Source organism: Gekko japonicus, unplaced genomic scaffold, assembly GCF_001447785.1.
Source record: "Gekko japonicus isolate JY-2015 unplaced genomic scaffold, Gekko_japonicus_V1.1 scaffold4, whole genome shotgun sequence".
Taxonomy (NCBI): domain Eukaryota; kingdom Metazoa; phylum Chordata; class Lepidosauria; order Squamata; family Gekkonidae; genus Gekko; species Gekko japonicus.
The window spans coordinates 951,983-965,869 of NW_015165234.1; the positions used below are offsets into that span (position 1 = coordinate 951,983).

At 45.1% G+C, this 13,887-nt stretch overlaps 1 protein-coding gene across 1 annotated transcript in view; it reads left to right on the forward strand.

Moving 5' to 3' along the window:
* The window catches only part of AGPAT3 (1-acylglycerol-3-phosphate O-acyltransferase 3), a 126,479-nt gene that overhangs the window by 80,432 nt on the left and 32,160 nt on the right, over window positions 1-13,887 (forward strand). Inside the window, exon 2 of the mRNA XM_015409815.1 lies at window positions 12,301-12,527. Within this exon, the coding sequence (XP_015265301.1) occupies window positions 12,350-12,527 (178 nt within the window). The 5' untranslated portion in view covers window positions 12,301-12,349. The remainder of the gene's footprint in view (window positions 1-12,300; window positions 12,528-13,887) is intronic.

Below are 13,887 nucleotides of genomic sequence, written 5' to 3' on the forward strand. Positions count from 1 at the left end.
TTTTATGGTGAGGGGACTTTCTTTTATATATATAGAAGATGGGGACCATTATAGTCCATGGGTCCCATAGGCTATAATGGAGAATCTATCTAGAGCTATCTGGGGCTCTGCAGGGCTGTTTTTTGAGGAAGAGGCATCAAATTTGCAACATAGCTGCTGGTGCCTCCTCAATTCCCTCTCAAGTTTCAAAAAAATTGTACTAGGGGGTCCGATTCTATGGGCCCCAGAAGGAGGTGCCCCCGTCTTTCCTTGTTTCCTATAGAAGTTTGGTTGTGAGCTGGGCAAAAATCCTCTGAGCTAGCCTCTGAAATGTTGTGTGCCAGCGTCCCCTAGTGCAGCTTAGAGGGAACTGTGGATATGAGCATTTATTTGTTTTAAGATTTTTTATTTTGTGGGATGGTTTTTTGTGTGTGGAATGGTTGTATTTGAGCCAACATGGTCTGGGAGGCCACTGTCCACAATAATTTTGGATACACACACCCTTGCACTTGTAGATTGTATGTGCAGTTTTGCTCTATCTCCCCCAGATATTTTCAATATTGGGCAATAGTTTTATTTGTATCTTTTATTTGGTATTCCCTATTGTTATTCTCTAAGACTTTAAGTAAATAAACTAGTAGATTTTGTATTCTTTGTTTTCAAGGTGATGTGCTGGGAGAATCTGTAGAACACCCCGGCTTGGCTTTCATGAGGAGGTTAATAAGAAATAATTATTTATTGATTCCTGGGGTGCTTAGCTGCTGCTGTTTTTAATTTGTTTTGTGATGTGTGTCAAATACATCTAAAAGTCTACCAAAACACATTGCATTAGGTTTTTAAAATATGCCCCTTTCCCCTTTAGGTTTATAAGAACAATAGAAATGGTGAGATTTAAAAACATGCACAACAGCCAGTGCTGAAGTCTGACAGTTTTTCACCTAAAGCACAGCAGCAGAAAGACACCCTTTCATTTGCACTGGAGCTCAGGAGTCTGTTGCCTGAAGTAACTTTCCCACTGTAATGGAGGCAATGAGCTGACGGCAAGAGTTCACATGTGTACTATTTTATCGCCCCACAGAAATGCTGACCCTTTCAAGTCAACCACAAATCCTCCTTTAATTTGCCACAACAATCTGTACTTGACTCCTAACTCTGCTTTTTTCTCTCGCCCCATTCCCCAGACTCCTGCTCTTAGCTTTCTAAATGGCTTTGCACATCCAACTGCCCTCTTGTACACTTTCTGTTCCTGGTATGCCTGCTTAAGTTACTTTGCTTAGCCTAAAGCCCAGTAGCGAATTCTTGCTTGTTCTTCACTCCATCAAGAATGCTTTTCTGTATATCTGCTGAAGCACCTTAGAGACATGCTCCCTGTGAGAGCCTGCTTTCAAGCAGCAGTTTATGACAGCTGCAGCTGGTCTGCACATGAAGTTGTTTGGTGTTAACTGGGCAGTTCTTCAATTCATAAGCATGGTTTGGTTTGCTTATCCTCTGAGGCCTTTGCTTTCCATCCCATTTGAATCTCTAGCAACTGAATATTTGTCTATAATGATCCCTTCTGAGTTGTTTCTATTTCTTCATCATAGAAACATCTGGAAATGAATTTATACAATTGTGCAAGAAGAAGAAAAATTAAACCTGCAGAATTCTGAAACTAGGAATGAGAACAAAGAGTTACAACATCTGGATTTCCGTTCAGTCAGTAAGGTAAAGGTAAAGGTTCCCTTGCTCGAAAGCCAGTCGAGTCCGACTCTAGGGTTGCGGTGCTCATCTCCGTTTCAAAGCCGAAGAGCCAGCGCTGTCCGAAGACGTTTCCGTGGTCATGTGGCCGGCATGACTAAACACCAAGGCGCACGGAACGCTGTTACCTTCCCACCGAAGTGGTACCTATTTATCTACTTGCAATTTCTTGCTTTCGAACTGCTAGGTTGGCAGGAGCTGGAACTAGAGACAGGAGCTCACCCTGTCTTGCGGTACCTGGGTCTTGAACCGCTGAACTACTGACCTTCCACAGCCTGCAGTTCAGCGTCTTAACCACTTGAGCCACCGCAGCTTCAGTCAGTAGCTTGCTCTTATTATTTGGTACAACTCTCAGGAGGACAGTTGCTGTATTTATAGGACACATATATTGTCAGTATGGATTTTAAAGTGTGCATCATGGTGTCTTCAAATAAGCATGGACCTGCAGGAAATAACTAGTGTAGAAATGTCCATGATTACTCTTTTAGTTTTAGAACAAATCATCAAACAGTCCTTGAGCATTTAGAAAGGACGGCTGTGATTACTAAGAGCCAGCATGGGTTTCTCAAGAACAAGTCATGTTAGACGAACCTTATCTCTTTTTTTTGAGAAAGTGACTACCTTGTTGGATCAGGGGAATAAGTTTATCTTAATTTCAGTAAGGCTTTTGATAAGGTTCCACATAATATTCTTGTTGACAAATTGGTAAAATGTGGTTTGGATCCTATTACTATTAGGTGGATCTGTAACTGGTTGACAGATTGTACCCAAAGAGTGCTTTTTAATGGCTCCTCATCCTCTTGGAGAGGAGTGACAAGTGGAGTGCCTCAAGGATCTGTCCTGGGACATGTTTTGTTCAATATCTTTATCAATTATTTGGATGAAGGAGTAGAGAGAATCTATATATCTAATACTGAAGTCGCCCCCTGGTGTGCGGATACCTAAATCCGCGCACCGGGGGCAGCTGGGGGGGAGGGAGAGTTTTGTGCACATGGGGCGGTCCCCAGGTGTGCACAAAAATCTAAAAACTTTAAAAAACTATCGGGAGGATATTAAAATCCCCCCAAAAGTAAAAGAGCGTCCACTGCACGTGCGCAGGGAACGCTCTACGAACTGTCTTGGTTGGGGGGGGGAAGAGACACCGGCGAGGCTGAGACTAACCCGCAGGGCTGTTGCAGGGAGGCCAAACGGCGGCCCTGCCGGACTCGAGGCGACGCGCTATGAGGACTGAGTCCCATCATTCCTCCCAGACCCGGTTTTCAAGAAGGAAGACAGCCGTCTCTGGGGCCCTCGTGAGGGACGAAAGAGGCCACAGAGCCTCTAAGAGCGGGAGGAGGAGGCCGTTTCACCTCAAGGGAGCTGCCACTTCCTTAGCCGCCTATCTGCTTGGCGCAGCACTGGCAGGGGGCCAAACTGGGCCTGGCTGGGGCCGCTCGCCGCTCTCTCACCGCGGCTTCCCCTCAGTCTGTCGGCTAAAAGCCCCGCCCCCGCCCGGAGGCTTCTGCTTTGCGTCATCGAGCCAAGGCCGCCCCGCCACCTTCCCATGGCAGAAGAGAGCACGGCTGGCGGCGGGGGAAGAGGGTGGGCTTGCCCAGAGGCCTCTGGCGGCCACGAGCGTCCCTCAGCCGCCTCTGCACATGCCCAGCAGGAGGGAAATTTCGCAATACACCTACCCTCCCCGGAAGCCAGAGGCGACCATCCCTCCAAGGCGAGGTTCTTCTCAGCACCTGGGTGAGGAGCGGGATGAGGGGGCCCCCTCACTTCTCCAGGTGATGTTTTTCTTTCTGTTCCTTTTTTTTAACCTTAGGCTTTGACTCCAGCGGCACCTTTAAGCCCAACAAAGGCTTATTCAAGGTGTGCGGAGCTCCCCCGCTCCTCCCCCCGCGATTTTCGCGGGTCCCCTTTCTTGTGCTTATTAAATTTCAGATGATACTAAATTGGGAGGGGTAGCAAATACAGTAGAAGACAGAGTCAGGATACAGGATGATCTTGACAGGCTGGAAAACTGAGCTAAAACAAATAAAATGAATTTCAATGGGGATAAATGTAAAGTTCTGCATTTAGGTAGGAAAAATCAAATGCATAATTCTAGGATGTCTTGGAAGTAGTATGTGTGACTATAGGAAGACTTGTCTTGGAAGTAGTATGTGTGAAAAGGATCTAGGGGTCTTAGTAGGCCATACACTGAACATGAGTCAGCAGTAGCAAAAAAGACAAATACAATTTCGGGCTGTATCAACAGACATAGTGTCCAGATGACATGAAGTGATGGTATTGCATTACTCTGCTCTGGTTAGACCTCACCTAGAGTAGTGTGTTCAGTTTTGGGCATCACAATTTAAGAAGGATATAGTCATGCTGGAATATGTCCAGAGGAGAGCAACGCAGATGGTGTGGGGTCCGGAGACCAAGTCTTATGAGGAAAGGTTGAAGAAGTTGGGTATATTTAGCCTGGAGAGGAGACGACTGAGAGATGATATGATAACCATCTTCAAGTACTTGAAGGGCTGTCATATAGAGGATGGTATAGAGTTGTTTTCTGTTGCCCCAGAAGGTTGGACCAGAACCAACGGGTTGAAATGAAATCAAAAAAGTTTTTTGCTAAACGTTAGAAAGAAGACAGAGTGGTTCCTCAGTAGAACAGGCTTTCTTGGGAGGTGGTGGGCTCTCCTTCTTTGGAGGTTTTCAAACAGAGGCTAGATGGCCATCTGACAGCAATGCAGATCCTGTGAACTTAGGCAGATCATGAGAGGGAAGGCAGGAAGGGTTGCCTCAGTGCTTAGTTCTTGTGGCCCTTTCTTGCATGCCCAGGGAAATGCTGATCTCCACCTTGGGGTCAGAAAACACTTTTTCTCCAGGCCAGTTTGGCTGGGGATCCAGGAGGGTTTTTTGCCGTCTTCTGGGCATGGAGCAAGGGTCACTGGAGGTGTGGGGGGAGGTATTTGTGAATCTCCTGCATGGACTAGATGAGCCTGGAGGTCCCTTCCAACTTTATGATTCTATGACTCTGTGATTTTATGACCTTTCCCTGTCAATGACCTGAGTACCACATTTTCAGATACAACAGTTTTGTTCAAGGGGGAATGGTCTTTCTTCTGCCTTTGCCCATAAGTGTGGTGGTCTTAGAGAAGAAATAACTTACCGAGTAACATATTTTTGCCCCATCAGCACTCTTACAGGGATATATGTAGATTTAGTAGCTTTGTCTTTGACGAATATCACTGCAAGGGGCATGCAGAAGAAAGCTTTTTGCCAAAACTTTTTTTCATGACTTTGAGAGCTAGAAACATTTTTTAAAGCCTATACTTGAGTTGCACGACTTGGCCAGGCATTATAAAGATGCCAAGCATCATCGTCTTCAGTATTTGCAGGTGCATAGGCTTTTCAGCAGTAGGCACAGCAAATACAGAAATGGGCAGTGTAATGGAAAAATCAATCCCAGAAATTACAGTTTAATAAATGGCTGCAAGAACTTAACCTGTCTGTGGTGCTCCCGCCATGAATTGATTTGTGCACTGGTGACAGTAATGAGAATATTTCTTTCTATGCTGTAATGGCCAATTAAGACTCTGCCCACAATGGGAAGACACCATTGCGAAAACGTATTGGTTTCAGAAATGTCAGTGTAATATATTATCTAGGAAAGGTTTCCTGGAAGTTATGGACTTAAAATTGAGTGAGGAAGTGACTAGTTATGCCGTGTCGCACTGGGTACAGTTCACAGCACTGATGGTCTGAAACCAGTTCTATAGCTGACCCTCTTCACGTGTACCTTCTCCACATCAGTGGAGGAGTTTGCTTTTCTGCTGCATAGTTGCTCTTTGCTTATTGTTACTGGACTTGAAAAGGCATATTCAGTGGGATCAATAATTATGTTGATATGTGGTAATTAAAGTACTAACAGCAAAAAATGACATGATGACTTCATGTAAGTTGAAATGTAGATTGAAATCACGTAACGGGAAGCAAGAAGATGCTTATGTCATGTTGTCAAAGACACACACACGGACCCGCGCCAGACATCTGAAAGAAAAATAGCCCAAAAGACTTTCTGTCTTTCAGGGCAATGGTGATGAATTGTGATTGACTTAAAAATGTATACACTGGGAGTGTTTTCAGGGGAAAAGATGGGCAATAAGTTCTTCTGGGGACTGTGCAGTTCTATATCTTAGGAAAAGTAGTTCAGCAAGTAATTCAGTACATAGATAATCTATTGTAATAATTGGGCAAGATGGATTTACACATTCACTTCAGATTGCCTATATGTATGATGCCAGCTTGCAACACTATCCTATATAGACATGCTATGAAGCAGTAAGGGGATTTTCTGTCTCTTAAACAGAAATGCATTCAGTTAGATATAACTAGGCTATACATTTGGGGGGGTGCGAGGATAACTTTCTAGGTCAGAAAAGCACAACCTACTCCCCTTGTACCAGGACCAGAAAGATCTGTTTGGCATACAGTTTGAACTTTTGCAGGCTACAACCTTGTGATGCATTACCCCAAGTGAATGAGGTGGGCCTCGTAAGCTGAAGGAGACCTGCAAATTGGCTTATGGATGTTCAGAAGGATCAACATTTGGCTCTTCTCTCTATTTTGTCATCCCTGCTTGAGACAGCGTTAGGCTGGTTACATGCATTACTCTTTCTCTTTTTTTCAAGGCCAGGCTCGGAAATGAATCAAAACCCACTCAGTTTTGTGGCGGTGTGAAATGCAAGGAGATGCACTCTAGTGATCGGAAGGGAGCAACTGATGAGTAGGAGGTGGAATAATTTTGCCTTTCAATAAAGAAACTGTCATTTTATAGTAGGAACACTTTGCAGAGGATCTGAGTGACTGAAGATCGTATTTCGGAATTTGACTGTTGGGATATACCTTTTTAAAATTTTGCTGACTCATAACAGGAGGAGGCTGTAGTGCAAAGCACATCCAGGGGGCTGACTGGGATGGTATAAAGTGAGTTGTGGGTAGCAAAGCAGTCTGTCAGGAACCGGGAATGACGTGATTTGGTGTTTGATGAGAAGGCGAAGACCAGACTGTAGATCTAGAAGAAGACAAAGCCATAGTTTGCTGTGGAGGATAGTGTGTTGCATTGGCTGGCCAAGCCTGCTGATCCCCGTTGGCTTGTTCACGGAGTGACAAATCATGACTTTTTACGTTCAAACCATACCAGGTTTAGGGGCTTGGAAAGAAATGCAAAAATTTCCTCCCAGCTTTGTGTCATCAAACTTTCATCACTATAATGCCTCAATTCAAGGCTTTGCTGAAGGGCTAGTAGTGAAGACTTGGTGGTGGAGGAAAGGGCCATCAAGCCCAGTCACAGCTGAACTATGGTGACCCCCGTGGGGTTTTAAAGGCAAGAGGTGCTCAAAGGCGGTTTGCCATTGCCTGCCTCCATGTCATGCCAGTGTTCCCTCTGAACTATGCGCGTGAGCGGCCTTGCGCTGCCCATTTTAAGTTTACAGCAGTTACATTCTGCTCAGGATGTGAACTGCTTCACTCAGTAGGGGAAAAAAATTGGAGGGAACATTGGTCACTCCCCTGGTATTCTTTGAAGGTCTCCCATCCAAATACTTGCCAGGGCTGACCCTGCTTAGCTTCTGAGATCTGATGAGATTGGGTTTACCTGGGCTATCCAGGTCAGGACTAGAGAGGACTTAGCAGCCTTTGTATATGGCAGTTGCACTGGGCCATGTCTATGACTGAACAACAAATCATGGGATAAAAGGACAAGTCCTTTTGTGGATCAAAAACTGGCTAATTAATAGAAAACAGAAAGTGAGTATAAATGGGCAATTTTCTCAGTGGAGACAAAGTTGTTCGGGGTGGTGAAAACCAGTGAGGATTGTGAGGCACTCCAAAGGGATCTGTCAAAGTTGGGCGAGTGGGCGTCAACATGGCAAATGGGGTTCAATGTGGCCAAGTGCAAGGTGATGCACATTGGAGCCAAAAATCCTAACTATAAATACACGTTGATGGGGTCTGAACTGGCAGAGACTGATCAAGAGAGAGATCTTGGAGTTGTAGTGGATAACTCACTGAAAATGTCGAGACAGTGTGTGACTGCAATAAAGAAGGCCAATGCTATGCTGGGGATTATTAGGAAGGGTATTGTAAACAGATCAGCCAATATCATAATGCCGCTATATAAATCAATGGTGCGACCTCATTTGGAATACTGTGTGCAGTTCTGGTCACCACACCTTAAAAAGGATATTATAGCTTTGGAAAAAGTGCAGAAAAGGGCAACTCGAATGATAAAGGGGTTGGAACACTTTCCCTATGAGGAACGGTTAAGGCGCTTAGGGCTCTTTAGCTTGGAGAAACGACGACTGAGGGGTGACATGATTGAGGTTTATAAGATTATGCATGGGAAAGAGCAGGTAGAGAAAGAGGTACTTTTCTCCCTTTCTCACAATACAAGCACTCGTGGGCACTCCATGAAATTGCTGAGCGGTCGGGTTAGAACGGATAAAAGGAAGTACTTCTTCACCCAAAGAGTGATTAACACATGGAATTCACTGCCACAGGAAGTGGTGGCGGCTATAAGCATGGACGGCTTCAAAAGGGAATTAGATAGGCATATGGAGCAGAAGTCCATCAGTGGCTATTAGCCACAAGGTATAGATAGGGGCTCTGGGGCAAGTGATGCTCTGCCTTCTTGGTGCTTGGGGGGGGCAACAGTGGGAGGGCTTCTAATGTCCTGGTCCCACTGGTGGACCTCCTGATGGCACTGGTATTTTTGGCCACTGTATGACAGAGTGTTGGACTGGATGGGCCTTTGGCCTGATCCAACATCGGCGTCTCTTATGTTCTTAACACTGTGTCATGCTCCAGGACACTACCCAAGATGTACCATGCAGTGCATGTGTGTGTGTGTGTTACGGACTGTCAAGTTGCTTCCAATTTATGGTGACCCTATGAATGAATTACCTCCAACATGTCCAATAATTAGTACAAAGTTTGAGTCCAGTGGCACCTTTAAGACCAACAAAGTTTAATTCTGCGTATAAGGTTTTGTGTGCATGCACACTTCGTTGTATCTGATGAAGTGTGCATGCATATGAAAGCTTATATCCAAAATTAAACTTTGTTGGTCTTAAAGGTGCCACTGGACTCAAACTTTGTTCTGTTGCTTCAGACCAACACGGCTACCCTCCTGAATCCATGTCGTATCATTAACATCCTTACTCAGGCCTTGCTGTGGCTTCCTTGAGGGCTGTGGCTTCCTTGATTGAGGGCTGTGGCTTCCTTGATTGAGTCAAACCATCTCTTATTGGGTCTTCCTCTTCTCCTGCTGCCTTCAACTTTTCCTAGCATTACTGTCTTTTTCAGTGACTCTTGTCTTCTCGTAAGGTGACCAAAATGTGATAGTCATTTTAGCTTCTAGGGAAAATTTAGGCTTGATTTGATCTGGAAGCCACTTATTAGTCTTTTTGGCAATCCACAGTATTTTTAAAACTCTTCTCCAACACTACATTTCAAATGAATCAACTTTCTTCCTGTATGCAGTGCATACAGACATTAAATCATCCTAAACAATAGTTAGCATTGAGATAGCACACTTCTTTCTGAGTTGTACCACTTCAGACTGTAGATGAGGATTTATGATTGAATATTCCTCCATATACAAATGTTCCTTATACATAAAAACTCTTGATTTATTATTTTCACTTTTAGTCCACCTTTCTTACCAAAACGGAAGAAAGATTACAAGCAGCATGTAATCAGATTACAAGATAAATAATATTTTAATCTAACAGCAGAGATTCCTAGTAAGACCTGCCAAAAAAAATCACTGTTGGGCTGGATTGCAGAATAAAGGAAAACTCAGAACAACTCATGCAAACATATGTGCTTAAATCACCTCCAGAGCTGAACCATTACATTATACCTTTACTCCTTCTGGAAGAAAGCCCTCTTGAACAATTCTGTTTAGATGTGAGGGAGAAGGATTCTGTGCTAGTTCTCTTTATGGAGGAGCAAGTATGGGTGTGAATGGCATTTTTGCAGTTTGATTTGTCGTTAAGCCACGAACCAATATGCCAGTTTGTGAACCAAACCATTTTGTATCAGTTCATGATCCATTTAAACCCCTGCTTTTTGCTCCCTGCTGCTTTTTTTGCAGGGAGCAGAAAGCAGTGGTTTAAATGGCTCCAAGCCATCTAAACCAAACAGTGCTCCCCACCACTCAGCTGTTTTTCATAAAGAGCCCTGCTTTCTGCTCTTCATGAACCATCATAAACTACATCAAAATTTGTGGAAGTTTGTGATGGCTCTTCAGTTTGTGAACATTGCTTTGCAAATCACGAACCAGCCAAAGTTTGTGACTAACTTTAGTTCATGAGTCAGTTTGTGCCCATCCCTATGGAGGAGCATTCAGCCATGATATCCCTCACCTGCTATCTGAAGTGGCAGAGCCCAGAATGTACTACCAAGGCCAGTTTCTTTTTGCTTCTAAATAGCCAGTTAAATTACTTTCTCATATTCACACTCAGTTGTCTCACCCATTGTTTGCCTCCAAGCCAAGGCTTTATTTAACTCCCTGTTCAACCTTTCTTTTGGGTGTGTGGTAGGCTGCAAAATTTTATCTCTCCAGGGATAACAAATCACCTTGGTGAGCAGATCCCTACTCACTGTTTTCGCTTGCAGCTATGAACTGAATTATTTACACCCACTGTGCCCCCTTGTGGCAGCTGGCACTGAGCATGCATAATATAAATTCACTAGTCTTCATACCAGTTAATCTCATTCTGAATTTGGCCCCAGAGTGCACTTAAAAAATCTGCACAATGATGCCTCTACAAATTGGAAAGGAAGCCCTGGGTTTCTAGGAAAATCCCCCAAATTTAAAAAATACACCCCCAAAAGAGAAAAGCAGTGTATGCAGGTGCAAACACTCTTAATAAACTAAGATCTCACAAGATCATGGTCAACATTATGGGTTGCTTAGAAGCACCATACTGAGGTGTTTTAAAAAGTAAATGGCTAAGGGTGAGGAGAGGAGGTGGGGGACAAAAAAGCAGCAGCAGGGGGAGAGAGAGAGAGAAATGGTGATGGGAGTGTTGAGGGGAAATCAGTGATGGGAGAAAGAAGGCAACAGTGGTGGTGGAGCAAGAGGAAAACAAGAGGGGGATGAAGTGGGGGCCAGAGAAGGAATACGGTTTCCTGTCTCCTGCAAGTCTTTGTGGATCCCCTTATTGTCTCTCGCTGTTGAACAACTTGGGGAAAGTAATAAAAGTATACAGCAGATTTTCAAAATGTAAACAAAAGGGAATTTTGACAACATTTTATACTTCAAAATAGATAAACTGCTGTTTTCCCTGATCAACACAAAACTATGGGAAATAGTAAGGGAGACAAACCTCCACTGCCTGCCATTTATTTAAAACTGCTGTTATTCCATCTGATTTTTCTGAAATTTGGGCAGCCTATATCCCTTACCCAAGGGACCATCTCTACCAGATTTCATAGGACAAATGCACATGACTTTAGGAGGAGTAGAATTTACACATTTGTAAGGAAGCCTTGTACGCTGGCTACAGAGCTGCTTCTGTTATATATACAAACCTGAATTGCCTGTTTGGATCACAATTACAGATATTCTTGATACAGTGATTAGGTTTCCTTGGCACAGAAGTGCTTTTTTAATGTCCAGAATACAGGTAGTCCTGAAACTGTAAAGCATGTGTGCCGTTGGAGGGTATAGTGTCGCTGGACAACAGCTAGTTTTGCAACAGTGCTTTGAGTGGACGTGAGTACTGACATGCAAACACCCATTTCCACCACCAAAAATGTTGTAGTCAGTCCAACTTTTATATTTGGTGCTTCTTCCATACCCTAATTTGGGCTGGCAGCTATGAGTCAAAAAAGCATCCTTATGGGGGAGGCATTTGATCTAATGCCTGCCAACCACACATACTTCGTTCTCTCAACTGCTTCATTCACCAGGGTGTGGAGGAGGGTGAAACCCACCTTTAGTAAGCAGATTTCCCCCCCCTGGAAGTTTTGCCAGCCCTGTGTAATATTAAAGCACGACAGTTCTCTTACATGTTGTTGAAGGCTTTCCTGGCCGGAGTTCATTAGTTGTTGTAGATTTCCCAGGCTGTATAGCCGTGGTCTTGGCATTGTAGTACATTGTAGTACAATGCTGCTGGCGAAACGTCAGGTACTACAATGCCAAGACCATGGCCATACAGCCCAGAAAATCTACAACTATTCTTACCGTTTTGAAGTGTTTCTAAAAGCAACACTCTTAACTGTAGAAGCAAGGCATTCTTTATTACGCAGTTCATGCAAAATCATCATTCATTGTGGGCCTTCAGAAGCCAGGGCTTTTGGAAAATCAGCTTACTGCTAAGGAGTTGCAAGTACACAAGAACTGGATTGCTGTTATTGATAGCAAGACCTCCTGTTACTATTGCTGGGAAATAGGCTGTGGCATAGTGCTAAACAAGTTTTGACCCACAGCTAAGAGACACCTGAATGGCATTGGCCTGGAGACAATTTTTTTTCTCCTCCAATGTTTTCTCTTTTAAACTATGGATATCACTAAATGCAGTTTTTCTCTTTCTTTTATAGGACTGTTATTCTGAGTGAAGGACCTTGCAAGCGCCACTAAGCAGTTATCATGGGCTTAATTGCATTTCTGAAGACCCAGTTTATTGTTCACCTCCTGATTGGGTTTGTCTTCGTTGTGAGTGGGTTCATCATTAACTTCATCCAGCTATGCACACTACTCCTCTGGCCTATAAACAAGCAGTTTTATCGACGAGTAAACTGTCGCCTTGCCTACTCATTGTGGAGCCGTGAGTATGCTATAAATTCTATCCAGTAAACAAGGGATGTTGTTTGCCCCTTTGCCCCTGAGGTCCTCAGACTGTGGGACATGGTTTCCTGGGAGTAGGAGGGACCTGAGGAGGCAGGTGTGCATGCAAGTGCTGGGGCAGTGGGAGCGACATGTAGCTGTCACTCATGGGAAGACAAGCGATGTCTGGGGATCACTTCTGCAGGCAACCGTCTTTTTTCCTCTCCCCAGTCTCTCTTTCTCTCTCCAAAGCATATTCTGTGTACCAGTAGGTAGAGAGAGAGTGAGGCAGGCTCTGAGTGGTCGTTTGGTAAGAAGCACCTGGAGGAACACACTATTCCACTCTTGAAGTTAGAGCTGGAGCAGTTGTGCGAGGATTTGTTACTGTTTCTTCATTTCCTGCCCCTCTCAACTCCGCAGAAAACCACTTGTCTGCACAGCTGAGGTAGTGCCTTCTTCCTTCCACTCAGCAGGTATGCCCAAACAGACAGCTCTTTCTCTCCTTTCTCTCCCGCATTAGTACTACCAGCTCTAACAAGCCTCACTCCAACATCTCTCCCTGCTGGAGAAAAGGGGTTTCTTTTCATTCTTAAAAATCATTAATGGAATCTTAAATACCTCTGAGTTTTGTGACTTTGGGACATAAGTTGTTAATTTGGACCAAGAGTTTTAAGGGTCTTGCAAATACACGCCTACATTCTTATTTAGAACCTGGCCTAACGAAATGGGACTATTCTCTTATTTGAAAAAATATTAAGGAGAAAGACATTGCAAACTTTTCCAAAAGAATCTTTTCAGCTTGGCCTGCAGTAAAGCTATTTGCTGCTGTTTGTTCAGCTCAGCAGCCTAAATAGATCAATTTGGCCTAAACTCAGGGGTCATCTGTGGCCAGAGCACGCCGGAGCACTGCTCTGGCAGCCCAGAAGCTGGCACTAATTGCAGTGGCGGCAAGCCCCACCCCCAGCTCCCCGCGCCAAAGCGCTGCAGCCCAGGGGAGGCCTGAAGAGGCCCGTCGCCGGTTTCCCGGGGCCCGCACTGGAGCGCTGCTGCCCTGAGGAGGCTGGTCTCCTGGGGCCCGCTCTGGAGTGCTGCAGCCCGGGGAGGCCTGAAGAGGCCCGTCGCTGGCCTCCCGGGTCCTGCTCTGGAGCGCTGCAGCCCGGGGGAGGCCTGAGGAGGCCCGTCACCGGCTTTCCGGGGCCCGCACTGGAGCGCTGCGACCCGGGGGAGGCCTGAGGAGGGCCCGTAGCTGGTCTCCCGGGCTCGTGCTGGAGCGCTGCAACCCGGGGGGAAGCCTTGATCACAGTATGTGAGGGTTCCGCGGGGGTGGGGAGGGTGGGGGTTTGATGGGGGGGGGGGAGAGC